The following is a 17,167-nucleotide window of genomic DNA, read 5'->3' as shown; positions in this document are numbered from 1 at the left end:
TCTTTATTTTATAAGAAATTCTTCGAAATGTATGTATACACTCTTGTTTATCTTTTGAAGAAATGTGTAGGGATCAACCAACTGTTTTTTTTCTGTAGGGATCTCTATTGCAACTTCTTATAAAATGTATCGAACGGAGTGCATTTTTCATAACTCTGTTGGACTACATCGAAAGATGTAGTGAAATCATAACTCCAATTGCACAACTTCCAAAATTTTTTGCTGGGTATGTGTGTCTTTTGTATTTCGAAAAGAAAAGTCCCAATTTACATTGGGTGAGTTTACTTGCGGCAATTGTCATTTTGTAGGAGAGAGAGGTGAGGCATATGGTAACCCTTTGCCTCTCAGCACCCTCTCTCACCTACAAACTGACAATTGCCTCAAGTAAACTCGCCTAATGTAAATTGGGACAAAGCAAAACAAAACATATAATATATTTTTATAGAAGAAAACTGTTTCTACGAATGAAATAAATGTTATATGTTTTCATCGCGGTTTCTCTGTCCTAAGCGGGATTTCCGTCGTAACGTATTTGGGTAATACGGATGCCCAGATAGCGTTTTTGTGGTAGGTATGTGAGAAGTTACTCTCATTCTAATAGTACGTTTACATTTAACTGGATATAATAAAGCCATTGTTTTCAAATGTCAATTCCATTGCGGTTACGTCAAAAAAATTGTCATAGAGAAGATTAACCCGGCAAACATCTATAAAATAAACAGGCTATCACTTTGGATACATTTAACGACGTAATTATGAAATCACGTCAAGGGCTCTGACTTTCATCAGACTTTCGTCGCCGTCATTAACAGAATTGTGTGGCTCATCAATTTTTCGTCGTCCGCTCTCCGCTTGTATTCATCGCTGTCATTTTATTCCCCCATTACAAAAAAATATTTGATCGCTTCTAACGTGGTCGTGGTTTGATAAAGGTAAGTTTCACCGGATTGTTAAGAGTTTAGTGCAATTAAAGAGCAATATTTTGAAGAAAAAAATTGGTCTAAATGTCATAGTGCCCGCATAAAACGGAAATTTAGTGAATAATTGTAAAAATTGTGTTAAAAACCATCGGAAAACATGCATTTTTTCACATAGAGATTTTCAAACAGAAGACAAGACAAAAAAGAAAATAGAAAGAAGAAGAAAGAGATACCCGCTACTCCGAAAAATCTCCGCATGCGAGCCAAACAATATGTGTAAAAAGAACCGACATATAGGATGATTGCAACAAGGAATGATGCAACAAAGTGAAATGGCAATAAACGACATATCCAAAAAGAATGAATTATATGAGTTTTGACAAATTTCGTGGTTCGGGTCGGTCGGTGAAATATAAAATATAACAAACGACGGACACACAAGAAGGAAATAACGAAAAATTTTCCCTTTTTCTCCCAAACTCAAAAAGAAGAAGAAAGTGATGAGTGTTTAATATTTTGTGTACAAAAATTTATCCAATAAATGTTGAAATTTCAGTAAAAACTTGAAAATTGTGTGGGCCAAACAAGTGTAAAGATATTTTGTTATTTTCTTTTAGTTGGTTTAATTTATTGCAAAGTTAATATCTAAAAATATACATATTAGCAAATGTGAGTTTGTGTGTTTTAATTAAATTCGAAGTCAACATTGCACTGTGAACGGCGCGGGTGTGACATTTTTATTATTTGATGACGGCAGTGGCGGAAAAAATTAAATTGTATACGGGACAGTTTTTTACAATAAACAAAGAAATGCAAATTCAATTACATTGAAAAAAAAACTATTTTTGGAAAACTTTAGTTAAAATTGATTACTTTAACGACAATTTTAAGAACACATTTTGCTGCAAAATAATACTTATTAACGGCGGCTTAACGCCGACCCTGCTTGCTTTGACTTTGTTCTCTAACATAGACGGCAAATTTTTCGGCTATTTACGTGAAATTGAAAGAAATTTTAATTTTCTTTCATTTGCTCTTTAATTTACTAAAACAAAAACAAAGTGTGTGGCTAACTACACAACGGCCACATAAACATTATTTTTGGTATATTCCAGATGAAGGAATTTTGTTTTATTCTTCTTACCCGTACTAATAATTTCTTTTCGGCTTTCTTTTCAGAAAAATGAGCAGCTCTGAAGAAGTGTCTTGGGTTACTTGGTTTTGTGGTCTACGCGGTAATGAATTTTTTTGTGAGGTAAGTAGATGTATAGATGATGATGTATGTTTGTGTGTAACATCTTTAGCTATTTAGTATGTGCTGCATTTCAAAATCACTGATTTGTTTGGATGGATGGGCATTTTAAGTAAATATACATATGATGAATTGCAATTTGTTATCTAATCGCCATCAAATGTTGATTTACATTATTTTTATGCTTAAATGGATCTTCTGTTTGTCGTCATCCCATCAATAGCAAGCGATGATCCACAACCCAACCAACCCGGAAGAATAAGGTGTAAATGTGATTTACTTTAACAACGTCGTCATGTGCACTATCATCATATTAGTAGAGCCCACTAACGTTGATGACCTGCAGGCTGACACACCTTATTACCGAGATTATTGGATTTGTTTGTAGACTTTTGGGATTGTTTATGTGTGGCCAGTCTTTATTTATAATTTTGTTGAGGGGTAGTTGCTTCCATGTGACTTTGTTGCTGCATTATGTATTTTCTTTTGTGGATTTTGTCCACTAACGCAATTTTAGTGTAAAATGACTAACAAAATAGAGAAAAGTGAGAAGGGATATAAATACGGTTGAATGTAGTTTATAATGGACATTTTCATACCAGCACCATATGCTGGAAAATTTTACATATGTTGATTCAGTTCGAAAATACTGCTGATAAATGTGTAGATCTTCCCCTCTTCGTTAAAAATGGGAAAAGGCCAAACGGAGAAATCCAAGAAATCCAAATGTCAATTTTAAACGAAACACAAAGTATCCCAAAGATATCGGCGAAAACTTCTTTTCAAAAAAGCCGCGTGTGAATATATGTAATTAACGCAAAGTGCAATTTATTTATTCTTTCCAATTCCAAGTCCGAAGACCTCATTTGAGAAATTGACAAAATATCAGGATAATTAACTTAACAGAAAAAAACATTTATTGGAGAGATAGATGCTCAACATAGGCACACTAAAAAACATATAAAAGCTTCAAATACCCAAATACTTTTCACTAATTAACAACAGGTATATAATAAATCACAATCCGGCTAAGAAACTACTCGGTTTCCGAGCAGCAATAGCTTACAACATTACATATAAAAACAATAAAATTACGGAAATCGAGCATCAATCATTACAATTTAAACAGAATTAAAGGTGCTATTCAGGTATTGATAAAATAAATATATTAAAAAATAATGAAGGTTTAAAAAAGTGGTAATAAAACATAGTATAAAAACACAGTGACAAAATGAAAGACAAGTAAGGATTCAGGGAAGTAAGCAGTTTCCAAATTCGGACAACTTTGCAAAGGCGAATGAGTTTAGGTGGGCAGTTGAACAATTGCTACGTCTCTTGTGGCATATGCTCGGTACCAATTCTAATTGAAGACAACAAACCATTCTTATCTTAGCAAAACTAAAAGTGGCAACAGCACACAAGCATCGACAACATTGCGTTGTCCTGATGTAAAGGAATGATCTTCGTCTATTCATGACGATCATGAGGTGGCACCCTTCTGCTGGTTGTTGCACGCTGTCGTAGCACGATGCGACGGATAATAACACAGAATCTCTCCTGAAAACAAATGACAGGACACAGATTAAGGATGTCGGCCAGTAACCGCAAAATTAAAATGCGTCATGCCTGTAGGGCTGTAAGAGAGCTCTGACAGGTGTTCGACGATGAGGCAACACCTCCTGTAGCACCAGTGTAGTTCGAGCGAAGTTGCAGATATTGTCCAATAGGAGAGCTGTGGCGTTATGTCGGGGAGTGATATACGATTCCAAGATCTACCTATGAGTAATGTTTTGAATGGTTTGAACGGATAATTGATGTTTGTGAGGATGCGTTGGTTGGGGACGGTTCATTGAAGCAACATGTGATGCTCCTTGTTCCATATTTTGCAACTGGTACAGTGTGGTACAGTCGCGGTGTGTGGTGCCCAGACAATTGTTACCATTCTTTGCATACATTGAAGACTCTCCCAGCTGGCGGAAAAATCTGAAATTTTTACCACAGGTAGATTATAAAGTTCTTTGGGGTGGGGGGGGGGGGGGGGGGGGGGAGACCATACTTCCCGAGATATGGTCCTATGGTAGATCCGCCAGCTGGGAGAGTATTCAATTTGTTTCCCATTCTTCTTCATAACTACGTAAAACTTACGTATGCCATTTTCGAAGCTTTTTTTCTCCTGCGGATGAAAGTGGTGGGGAGTTCACAGGTACTGCTTAGGCAGAAAGATGGTGATGAAAAAGGGAACATTAAAAGGTTCTAAAAACATCTGCTCATCGACAATGAGGGCAGTATTGACATTCCTTATAACTAGACATCGCATTTTTGTAAAATTAGTATGCAAATAATTCCTTTTTTAAACCATAGAAGCTGGAGCTTTGTACATATTATTGATTATTTTCAATATGACATCGAATTTCTAGCACTGGAACGTTATAATTCTATATAATAACGAAGTTACAATTGGTTGAAATTTCAAAAATATGCAAAAATCCGATATCTACTTATAACCAATGCATCCGTGCCGCTGATGGTTTATCGGCGGGTGATGATATTTAACCAGCAAACATCAACGTTACTGATTAAGGCACTGTTACTGATGTTGACGTTGCCAGGGTTGGCGAACCGCTCCCTCCCTCTCTCTCTCTCTCTCTCTCTGTGCAATCAATTGTTCAATAACAAATGTCCACTTTCCAATTACTTCACCACTTGTAGAAATTTGTATTAGGCTATATCAATTCTTTAAAAAATACCTTTCCATTTTATGCCTCAAAATTGAATTCCAATTACAGGTTGATGAAGACTACATACAGGATAAATTCAATTTAACTGGTTTAAATGAACAAGTACCGAATTATAGACAGGCTCTTGATATGATCCTTGATTTGGAACCTGGTATGTATAGCAAATATGTATATATAAAAAACATAAATATATTGTATAAATCTGTTTTCCAATTTCTCTTAATTTCTTTGCAGAAGATGAGCTTGAAGATAATCCATTGCAATCGGATATGACCGAACAGGCAGCTGAAATGTTATATGGCTTGATACATGCACGTTATATTTTAACAAATCGTGGAATAGCACAAATGATTGAAAAATACCAAACAGGAGATTTTGGTCATTGTCCACGTGTTTATTGTGAAAGTCAACCTATGTTGCCATTGGGTAAGTTTTATTGTTAAGATGATAAGGCTTATTTAGGATGTAAATTTACCGCCAGAATTGACACTCTGCCGTTTCAAAAAAAAAAAAGGGCACTGGGAATTTACGTTCAGAATAAGACTGGGTATATTTCCACTGTTTTCGTTCGAACTATTTTCAATCAAACAAACATTTTCGACCATAGCATGAGTTTGGTTGCGATTCGAAAGAATTTGAATTCGGATAATATTCAAGGCCATTGTAAGTCCGCGTCCCATCAGGTTTCTTGATGCTTCCAATATACTTGGGGTTCCTGGAGAATATACTTCGAAACATAGCTTCATTGTTTACTCTTTCTATTGACTTGCAGAAACTTACCCAAGACTTTGGCGCGTTTGATCTCGCTCTTATATTTATTGAAACTCTCCTTGAAACTCTCCCAAGCAATATAGAGTTCAATCGCATGTGCCCTACTATATAATATTCTGTTTGTTGTTTGAATGTTCGTTTATCTGCTTAATCTAGCTCCGAGTCTATCTCAAGTTCTAGGAATGTGCTTGCTTCGATGAGATGTAAGCTACAGATCTACTGGAATTAGTTGTGTAGGTTTGGCAGGGCTGTTGAAAAGTGCAGTGTTTCATGTGGGCCTGTGCCGCATGATGGACAGATGTTTTCGATACTTGCTATATAGGAATTCAGACAGCTGCTGCACCATCCCGAGCGTAGTTGAGACAAAATCACTACGGTTTGTCGCGGCAGATGACACTCCTCAGCTGTGATAGATGGGGGATGTTCTCCAAGCACCGCATTTCGAGATATATAGTTGTTTATTGTAGGATTCGTTTTTAGCCACAACTATGAACTGGTAAAAAATGTAAATTGATTTGACCATATATGCGGCTTTAAGAGACTTTTCGTGAAAATGCAACTTTGGCCCCATAAAAATTAGTACTATGGAAACAAAGATCACCCGGGTGGCACGCGGGTTAACGTTCACCGATCGCCATAATTGCGCATATATAAGGTTTTGGATTGGAAAAAAATTAGGGGGTAGGAGATTCAAAAAATGTTTTTTTTTGTCAGTCTAATGTATATATAGATAGGTTTCAATAGAATATCCCCGAGGGTGTATGAGACTGTTCTTATAGCAGTGAATGCACCCTGATTATACCCTACTCCACCCTGTGGTAAGAGGTATTATGTCTTTGTGCATTAGTTTGTAACATGCAAAAGGAAACGTGTTAGACCCATAGTTCATTTTAGGAATATACATGGAATCACTTTCTGAGTCGATTTACGCATGTCCGTCTGACCGTCTGTCCATGTATTTTTGTAAACAAAGTACAGGTCGCATTTATTGTCCGATTCGCATGAAAATTGGGAAAGATAGTTTTTTTGGCCAAAGGACGAACGCTATTTATTTTGGTAAAGATCGGTTCAGATATGGATATAGCCCCCATATATATCTACGCCCGATTTAAGGCATTTGGTGCACGAAACACTCAATATATTTCCGATTTAAATGCAATTTGGAATGTGCGACGGAATTAAGTCTAGAAATAAGTGTGCCAAATTATATAGAAATCGGTTCAGATTTGGATATAGCCCCCATATATATTTTCGCCCGATTTAAGGCATTTGGTGCATGAAACACGCAATATATTTCCGATTTCAATGAAATTTGGAATGTGCGACGGAATTAAGTCTAGAAATAAGTGTGCCAAATTATATAGAAATCGGTTCGGATTTGGATATATCCCCATATATATTTTCGCCTGATTTAAGGCATTTGGTGCACGAAACACGCTATATATGTCCGATTTCAATTAAATTTGGAATGTTTACCGGGATTTGACCTAGAAATTTTATATATAAATCGGTTTAAATTTGAATATAGCTGCCATATATATTCTCGGCCGATTTTAAATATTTGATGCACGAAACGCGCTATATATGTCCGATTTTGATGAAATTTGGAGTATGTGACGGAATTTGGTCTACAAATAAATGTGAAAAATTATATCGAAATCTGTTCCGATTTGGATTTAGATAGTGGTGTAGGGTATTATATAGTCGGCCCCGCCCGACTTTGATCCTTTCTTTTCTGTTTAATATTAATTATTTTCTGAAATACTTGGAAAATATCCTCTATATTACACTGAAATATGTTTATGTTTTCATTTGTTAGTAACTTTTTGCTTTATTCTCAGGTTTATCGGATATTCCCGGTGAGGCAATGGTTAAAGTATATTGCCCCAAATGTATTGATGTTTATACACCAAAATCATCGCGTCATCATCATACGGATGGTGCTTACTTTGGTACTGGTTTTCCACACATGTTATTTATGGTACATCCAGAATATCGTCCTAAAAGGCCTACTAATCAATTTGTTCCAAGGTAAGTTTCCTACTCCTAGGGTGGTATTTTGCTTTTAAATTAACTTTCGCTTTATATCCTTCTTTCTTTCTTTGCAGACTTTATGGCTTCAAAATTCATAGCTTAGCTTATCAAATACAGCTGCAGGCAGCAGCCAACTTTAAAATGCCACTACGAGCGGTAAATTTAAAATGAAATTTATTTTAAATGTAACAAAACAATTATTAAATTCATATATCGTTTCCCTTTTTTCCTTTCCTCCCACACACACTCTTATGTTTATTTAATTTTAAATGTTTTTTGTTTTTAACAACAAAAACACACCAAAACAACTATTTCTACTCTCTCTTTTTTCTCTCGCTCTTGATGATTTTTTATTAAATTGTTCAACACCTCAAATCAAACTCTTTGCATTTACAAAAACAAAAAACAATAACTAAAATTATAATAATACTTATATATAAAACAACAAAAAATTATGGAAAAAAATTAAATAAAAAAAGAAAAATTAATAAAAAGCACACAAAAACTTTAAGAACAAAACAAACATAGAGAAAAGAATTCTAATTGAGAACAAAACAAAACAACAAAAATTATGTAAACAAAATAATTGAAATTAAGAGGATTTTTTGTATTGAAAGAGTACGAGCCCCGCCCCTTATCCTATCCCCACAGAAAAAAAAGGAAAAACACAATAACAAATTATCGGTACAGATCAGTTAGGAGAGGATCATGCATTTTTTACCACATCAAACCAACAGAATTGTTATTAATTTTGTGAAAGAAAAGGAGATTAATTCATTTATTATTTATCACAAAGAAAAGAAAAAAAAGAAAACCAATTCTAGCCTAAACACCGCTGTCGTCGGTCTGTAATAATATCTTCTGACTTTCATTACGAAAAACATTTAATAATGAAAACTAGACGATCTTAATAAACAAAAAACAAAAACAACATTTATACAAGCAACGAATTTTCATTTTTGAATCAGGAAACAAAAAGAACAACAACAACAATTCAAACCACCATTCCCCCTTACATACATACATACCACACATACAGTGCCACAACAGTTTTTTGGTTTTACTTTTTGGCCTTTACAATTGTTAAGTTATTGTTTAGTAGTAACAATTCTTCCAAATACCCAACCCCTGCAGCACTTATGTCAGTTCATGTTGTGCGAATCTGGGCTGTTTTTGGTCGTGCTGTTGTGTATATGTATCAATAAAGTGTCCTACAACAATATCCTTTACCACAACTGCTACAACTACAATAATCATAAGCCAAGGAATTCAACTCAACATATTGCCAAATTATCACCGTCATCATAATTATCATCATCATCAAGAGATCATGAGAAAACAAAAAGGGACTACTACTACTCTGCAGCACACATGTGTCACACACATATATATATACATATATCAACCTGTTATTATTGTAATACTAACTGTGCAACAAGAACCATTTTCATCATCACAACATCAATCAGCCAACCAATCAATCAATAGCCGCTAATAATGTATTTATTTTGCGTTCTTTTTTGAAAGCTTTCTATTTTGTACAATCTTAGCTCTTCTATTCCAACTACTAATGTTGCTACATTTTCCCCATACACAGTAGTCATCTTCTGTCTGCTTGTTTGTTGTATTTGATAATTACATTTTTGTAAAACGAAAGCGAACGCACAATACAATATCTTCTTTAGCTTCTTGTGTATAGTATGTATTTAAGTGTGTTGTAATTTAACCAAACAAAGAAACAAACAAACTATATACAAGTTGACGTTTTATCACCGTATACAAAATGATGAAAAAACTTGCACCTCTACCTACCACCATACAGCAACATTGTGTGTGTCCAATTGGAAAAAGGTATTTTGTGTTTTTTTCGCTTTAATTCCACAAATGACAAAGCCAAATGACTTTGGCAATTTAAGACTCGGTAGACTTGTTAAAGTTGCAAAATGGTTTGGGAGTCGAAAGTTTAGTTGTCGGTCGATTCCGTATCAGATAAAAGTGTTGCAAAGCTATGTTAGGCTTTGAGCCCTATCCTCTAACACAATGGATCGAGAAGTGACATTGTTTTGAGACAGACATCACAGCTATGTCTGCGGTATTATATGGAATCGGCCGACAACTGAGTTTTTACCTCTCAAACCATTGTGTTGGAAAATAAAACTTAGGGTATGTTTAGGGCAGCAGTTTTATTGGAATTACAATTTTCCATTTTGGCACACACAATGTAAATCATTCTTTTTCTCCGCCACTGGAAGTTTTAATTAATTTTTATGTGCAAGAATAGGAGAAATGTAATCAAATTGATCATCAATGATCCTCAGAAAGTTTTCCTAAAGATTTTCAGTGTGTGGCTAAAATAGTTACAACATATTTATGAGTTTTGGGAGTTTTGTATAGAGAAAACAACCAACCACAGCAACCAATGTTCATTTATCACTTAAGAATTTTTAAGATGGTATTTTTTCAACATTTATTTTTTCATAGTTTTTTTTTTTTTTTTTTTGAAATTAGTATTTTTCTCTTATTTTAATTTTTTTGTACACAAAAAACAATTAAATATTTTTCTAGTATGAGCGATAATGATAATAAAAAAATAATTTAAAAATTAATATTAAACAAAAAACCCCAAATGAAGAGAGACGTAAAGAGTATATAATAAAATTAATCATACAACTTAGTGATTTATAAATGTTTAATTAATTTAATTATATAAAATGAAAAAAAAACCCTAATAGAGTAATGTGCTTCTTATTTACGAAAAATATATATTTAATTTGAAACAAATTAAAAAAACAAACAACAAAATAATAAAACAAAAAAACACATCTTCCATAAATATTTTCGTTTTTCCCTTTAGTTAATGGCATTAAATGAAAGAAGTCGAAGACAGGAACTAGTATCTAGTTTGCAAGTGTAAATTAGGTTTAAGGGTGAAATTAAGAGTCTACTTCAAATCAAGCGAAATTTTAAAATTCTAATAATTATTTTCATTAGAGTTTTTCAGCAAATAAAAATCACAAGGAAAGGATTATGAAAGAAGAGCTAAAAATAAAAGACATGTGTATCGGCGTTGAATAGTGTACATAGTGAGGAATATTTCTGAAATATTTAACCCAGATAAAGCCACTGGTCGTTTAAACGCCACAAAAAATGGTTGCAAAAATTGACGTAAAACTCTGGTTTTTTCGAATATTTTTGTGGGGTTTTTTGCATTTTGTTATAGTATTGTCTGTTATCTGTAACTTCACGTTGATAACGCTTCATTTGATCTACGCATTTCCACGCAATTGGACAAAAACCCAAGTTATTCAAAAAATCGACTTTTTTGTAATTTTCGACTTTTGATGAAAATTTCAAATATGCGATAAAAATTTAATCAAAAAATGTTAGAATCATATAAAGTCAGGGATTTGTTAGGAATATAGTAAGAGTATTTTCTCAATCAAAAACCAAGGGATTGGCATGTAAGGATACACCTATATTACCCTCCGATTGCAGGAAAACTATAGGTTTTAGAGAAAAAAGTTATTTTTTAAAAAATGATTAAAAAATCTCAAAAATATAATTTTCATAAAAAATTTTAAGTTTTCTCGGCGCTAAGTGGGTTAAACCAGGATCTAATCACCGGATGTTTTTTTATATTTATTTATTTCAATTCTTATATATCTAGTCTTCCGACCTTAATGCATGGCTTCATACTACTTTATAATGTTAACACAACAAAAATTAATATAAACTAAAGTATCTTAGATGTAGTGATTTTTTGTCCACTGGTACAGGGGAATTGTTATACTCCTTGAAAATAATTCTTTAGCAGATCAAATATGACAATAAATATGACTATTTGTCTCCCCTTTTTACTTTTTTTTTTTGCATTTTGTAATTATATCATTCAGGAAAGAACCTTCGAGTTCAGACGAAGTGTTACAACAACAAAGTAGATACTCGGCCGTCTGTATCTCTAGTGTATCTCTACATGATCACTAGTAGTCGACGCCACGGGTTAACCCATTTCGTACTTGGTGTTCGATTTTTCGAACAGTAATATCACCTTTTTTCAAAAAAATATTTATGGATGAAAAAGTTTAAATTTTAAACAAGTTTTGGTATATGTATAAAGTCTAATCTGTCAGCAAATAAAAAAAATATTGTTCCCTTGAAAACCCCACCTCCCCATCGATGTTAAGGGTAGGTTTTTAAAACCTATATTCTTGGATCTTTTTTAAATTAATTTTAAAAAATTATAAAAAAAATGAAATTAAAAAGGTAATCATGGGGAATTATTGCCAATATATGTAGCCGTTTCACAAAATATAGAAAACTTGATTTACATGCGCAAGCGCGAATTTACAGATGTGCAAATTTGACTGTTCGAAATTTCGAACGCTGGTATTTAACCTACATATCGATGGGTATATCAAAACGTCGAAATTTACTGACAAATTGCGGTGAAAAGTTATTATAGCACCATATAAGACTAAATACTAAATTTCAGCCATTTCTAATGGATAGTGCGGCTAAAAGCCTGAAATACCCTAAAATCGTTAGGTACAATTCAACGGAGGCTATACAAAACGTGGACCTATGCTGACAAATTTCTGGAGGAAAGTTAAGTAGCCTCAAAAAAGACTAAATATGTATAAATTTACAGTCATTTATGTAGGATAATGCAGCTAAATCTTTGAGATCTCCCGAAAATCGGGCGGTACCGTTCTATGGGGGGCAATCCAAAACGTGGACCAGTGCTGACACACTTCGGGGTAAAGTTTTGTAGGTCCAAAGAAGTCTCAATACCAATCTGCAACCATATTTTCATACAAAAATTGTGAAATAAATCAATAAAACGGCAAATAAATCAATTTTATTTTACTTCTAAACATATAGCTTAAGTACCAGTGTTCGAAATTTCGAACGCCACTTTCCGGGAAAACGAAAAATCGGAAAATTTTTTTGAGTTGATTTTTGACATCAGTGGGTCCTAATTACCCTAAAAAGAGCATTGTTTTTAAAAGAATAAATAAAAAATTTTTCTCGGTACGATATGGGTTAAAGATCTAACCCTACAGTGACCCCTAATGAGTTCCACAGTTCCCACAGGGAACTTTTCCAAACTATTTACGTTACCCCACAATGTAAACTTAAACTGCCGATACACTTGTTTTTTAATTTTTAACTCTTCTTCATAATCCGCTCAGTTTTTCCAGTCATTTTGGAAAAAGTGTAATTGCACAATTTAATTGGTCAAATGGTCACATTGAGAGGACTCTTTTTCTTTTACACACCGTTTCGTTTACTTTTAAGAACTTTTTCACAGCGATCATTTCAGCAACACCAAATAGACAACACAACATTTTATGTTTGTATATTCCATCTGTTAGCATTGTATCGCAGCAGAAACCTACCATGTCCTTATCATGTGTAAAATCATCCCTATTATCCTGTGGTGTTTGATGTTACAATAATAAGGATATATCTGTCTACCATATATGTGTATTGGTTAGTATATTAATTACATAGTTTATAATGCACTCAATTTATAATAAGTATAAACATTTATGTGATGGAAAGCAATTAGTTTCAAATTCTCTATAATGAACAATTTTTCTGAAACGAATCGATTTAAAAATTACAGAGAAATTATATTTCTCACACAAATTACTTTCTTTATAACGATTATTTTTCTATATCTTATTAATAGTGTTATAGTGTACCTTAAAATTTACATGAAACAACTTTTAATCCTAAATGTTTTCCATCACATGTCAGATAAAAAATATTGGAGGTTTTGTTATCATGACGAACAACAACATAAGAAATAAAAAAAGTATCAATTTGCTTTGCCAACAGACATATACAGTCGAACTTCTCTGTAGCGAAATATAATAATTCTCTATAATGAATCGTTCCATATAGCATAGATATTTATTTCTACAAAAATATTCTCTTTATAACAAACTGTCTCTATAACGTAATTCGTGTTCGCAGCAACTACTTTATAGAGAAGTTTGACTGTGTGGCCTCAATGTGTATTAAAGGTATTAAACGAAAGACTCTACGCACAGAGGAGGAAGTCTTCTTGTGGCCGTAGGAATGTAAAGTTCTGAGGTATAACCATTGAGTAACACGACATATTTGATATTTTGCCCAGATCCGGAGAGTGGTCGTGATTGGCTTTCTTTATAAGTTATAAGTTACATCATCTGAGAGATCTTCCAGGGTCCTGGATTAGACTTTTAAACGGTATTTATATATTCTCGCTTCATCAGAAACCACCAAATCTTTTTACTCTTGTCAATAAGTAATTTATTTTGGATAGGCGGCATGCATCGTTTTCGACGTAAGTATTATACATATTGGGGGTTATCATGAATGAAATTTCCCCGCGAGTTTCGTCTTTCCGCCGTTGCAACTTAAGGGAGAAAGTGAAAAAATTCACGGGGAATTGCCGTTCATTATAACCCCCATTATGTACTTCGCAAAAGTATGTCATATACGTCACACTTTCTGACAGGCCATCTCTGGTCAGGACCACAAAACGATCCTCAAACAGCCCATCAACTAGATAGCCGAAATTGTTTGAATGTTTGTGGAGAGGTAGCCGGTCGCAGGGAGAGATCCTCGAACAGCCATTGGACTGCACTTAATTGAAAAATGTTGTAATTATGTTGGGGACATACCCAAACTTGATCTAAGTTTGTTAGAAATATTAGTTTGTACAGTCTCGTATTACTCCCTTAGAGAGTTTTCGGGCAAAGAGTATGGAATTGACAATCGGGACTAAGTTCTGTAGACACATGTGGTAAGATTTTTAAACTTTTGTGGCTGAGGTACCCGAATTATTACTGAACCGATATAATTCATGCAGACAGGCAGGCGGGCGGCCGTCTTGGCTAGATCGACTACAAATTATCTCCCCTGTCCTTGCAGAAAACAGTGGGGACTTAGATTAAACCTTAGTAGATTTTGCTATAGCCGACAAAGGTATATTGGCTCGAATGATTCATCCCTCCTAGGTTTTCTATCCTTCCGGAGAGTGACAGTTGATGGTTCGTCAGATCAGTGAACCTGCCCCAGTCCGTCCTTCTCGGGTTCCTATAAGGATTTTGGCGGACTCCGTCGAAAGAGATTTCAAAGTATATCCTCATATGATCCGAAAAGGAACATTTGTTGGATACCCTCCAGTTCTTGACGACAGAATCATCTAAATTTAACAGGGTTAGATCAATGACCTCCTCCCTGTCTGTAATTTTAAAGGTAGGGTCGTTTCCTTTATTACATATTCTTAGATTGTATGATAATATAAAGTTGAAAATCGACTCACCTCTAGTGTTTGTATCTTTGCTGCCCCAGTGAAAATGGTGGGCGTTGGCGTCACATCCAAGGATTACGTTACACACGCCCAGGTTCTCCTTTAGCAGCATGTGAACCCCCTGATTTGGTGGATCAGGGTCCTAATATGGCATGTAGATTGAGGACAGGACAGTGGCCTTCTCTCTGCCGTTCTTCAGTTGCACCGTGCACATGTCTCCATTACTATAATTAGATAGAAAGATTAGATTGAGGTTCTTCCTACCTACCACACAGGTCCTCACCTTGTCCGATGCGAAGACCTCGATGTTGGCATTGTTCAGTCCAGAGACCTTATTTTTATATATATAAGGTTCCTGGACTAGAACAATGTCTACCTCTGAGTTCGTGAGGGACAGAAGTACAATGATGCAGATTAATCTGCAAAATGCGTAGCACCTGCCGCCTACCTACTCCTACTGATTTTCGCGAGGTGGAATCAGTCGGAACCGAACCCATCCTGAACTAAAGTTCAGTTTTCCCTCACGAACCTTAAGGTACTCCTCTCCTGATGAGTCTATCGCCATCTTGACATCCATCCCACCATTCTCCTTACAAGGGGTTAGACTCATTACAGTCCAGTCCTTAGTAAGGAGACCTGGGTTCTGGAGCTCCAGCATCCTCAGCAGAAGTTCCTTATCCACGGTAGGTGGGGGAACCCATGCTGGGAATACCTTCCTAGACGGAATCTCCGTTATAGACAACGCAGCAATTTTTGCCCCCCTCCCAAAGTTCATCAAAGCCATTAACGGTCTTCTTAAGGTACTCTTGCGAGCTCCTGTTGAGACATTTAATGACTTTAACTCCCTTATGAAGGAAGGCGCCACCAAACTGGCGGTCACCCTGGTTCGCCTCAGTGGACACAATGGCTAAACGAAGCCGAGTCTCGAAGAGCAACCAGTGACTTTCGCTGATTTGCCCGAAGCTGTCAGCTCGGTCGATGATTGCAACTAGGAGCTCGTCATCGTTTGCCACCTTGGCCGTTTTGGCGTAGGGTTTCCTACGTCCTCGATCACGTGCCTTGGTAGCAGCTTTTCCTGAGGAGGTGGACGCCTTCTCAGTACTGGTGCTACTTCCCTTGGCTTTGTGAGCAAGGACACCAGCATAGGAGTCCGCCGTGTTGACCGTCTGGGAGATCATCGTCTTCTTTGGCGAAGGCTGTGGGCCTTCTGAAGAGCGAACCCGCTTCACAGTCTTTGTCTGCGAGGACTTGTTCGTCTTCTCCGAAGTCGATGGTGTCCCAGTCGATCCACCCGTCGTTACTCCCGAGTGGCTTGCGCAGGTCTTAGACACCTTCTGTTCGTCCGCTTTACCCTCGTCAGTTGGGGTAGGATCCGGATTTGGGACAGTCACCTTCTCCAGTTGACTACTCTTACGAGAATCATTTGGTGTCGGATTATGCCCCTTATCCTTTTCCAGTCCTTTCTGGCTCGGGTTCGGCTTCGGAACAGCTTTAGGTTCCACCTTGCTGCCAGAAGCAGCAGGCTTCACCTCCACCTTTTTGCTTGCCGCCGCAGTCTCTTTTGAGTCTTTGGCTGAAGCAGGGTTCGGGAGGAAGATTTTGTACACCAAAATTCTTTCGAACTTCCTGATGTACTTGAGCTTGCTCTTGATGAACATAATCTCCCTCTTAGTATGCGAGCTCGCGTCCCTTCCCACGAACTTGCGCAGATACGAAGCCGCACGTTTATAGTGCCTCGTATCTGAAGCCTCTTTGGCGGAGCTTGCGGCTGCGTCGGTGTCCGTCGATGAGGTTTTCTTGGATTCCCCAACGCAGGCCGGAGACTCAGAGTCAGTGGCAATTGTTGGAGTTTCCGTTAATTCCCCCTCGACGGTCATCGACTTAGAGTCAGTGGCAGTTGATGGATCCTCTTTTGATTCTCCATCAACATCCATTGACTCCGTCGCAATCTGCCTACGAAGCTTAGTATCGGATAGTGCCGATACAAGACCAGACTGCTTTCGACTTGTCTGTGATTGCGAACCAAGGTTCACAACCTCTTCGATCACATCACCGTCAGTGGACATGTCATCGTCAGACCTCCTTGTTGACTCAGCTGGGATCACCGTAATGTCCAGTTCATCGTCAGTGAGGGTGAGATTGTTTA

At 36.1% G+C, this 17,167-nt stretch overlaps 1 protein-coding gene across 12 annotated transcripts in view; it reads left to right on the top strand.

Moving 5' to 3' along the window:
* The first annotated feature begins 787 nt into the window (after positions 1–787).
* Positions 788–17,167, top strand: part of CkIIbeta (casein kinase II subunit beta) — a 29,883-nt gene continuing 13,503 nt past the window's right edge. For 2 of the 12 annotated variants that reach the window (XM_073972782.1, XM_073972787.1), the window contains exons 1-6: positions 961–1,589; positions 2,100–2,175; positions 4,959–5,061; positions 5,145–5,336; positions 7,523–7,712; positions 7,790–7,871. In XM_073972782.1, coding sequence (XP_073828883.1) covers positions 2,104–2,175; positions 4,959–5,061; positions 5,145–5,336; positions 7,523–7,712; positions 7,790–7,871 — 639 coding nt within the window. In that variant the 5' untranslated portion in view covers positions 961–1,589; positions 2,100–2,103. Of the gene's footprint in view, positions 934–960; positions 2,025–2,099; positions 2,176–4,958; positions 5,062–5,144; positions 5,337–7,522; positions 7,713–7,789; positions 7,872–8,194; positions 10,549–17,167 lie in introns of those variants that run through there. The other 10 variants (XM_073972784.1, XM_073972789.1, XM_073972783.1 and 7 more) reach the window with 8 other exon arrangements.

The sequence above is a fragment of the Musca autumnalis genome, unplaced genomic scaffold (genome assembly GCF_047663935.1).
Source record: "Musca autumnalis isolate F117 unplaced genomic scaffold, ASM4766393v1 scaffold_3, whole genome shotgun sequence".
Classification (NCBI taxonomy): domain Eukaryota; kingdom Metazoa; phylum Arthropoda; class Insecta; order Diptera; family Muscidae; genus Musca; species Musca autumnalis.
The sequence above is the reverse complement of the archived record's forward strand: the minus strand, read 5'-3'. Positions and strand labels throughout refer to the sequence as shown.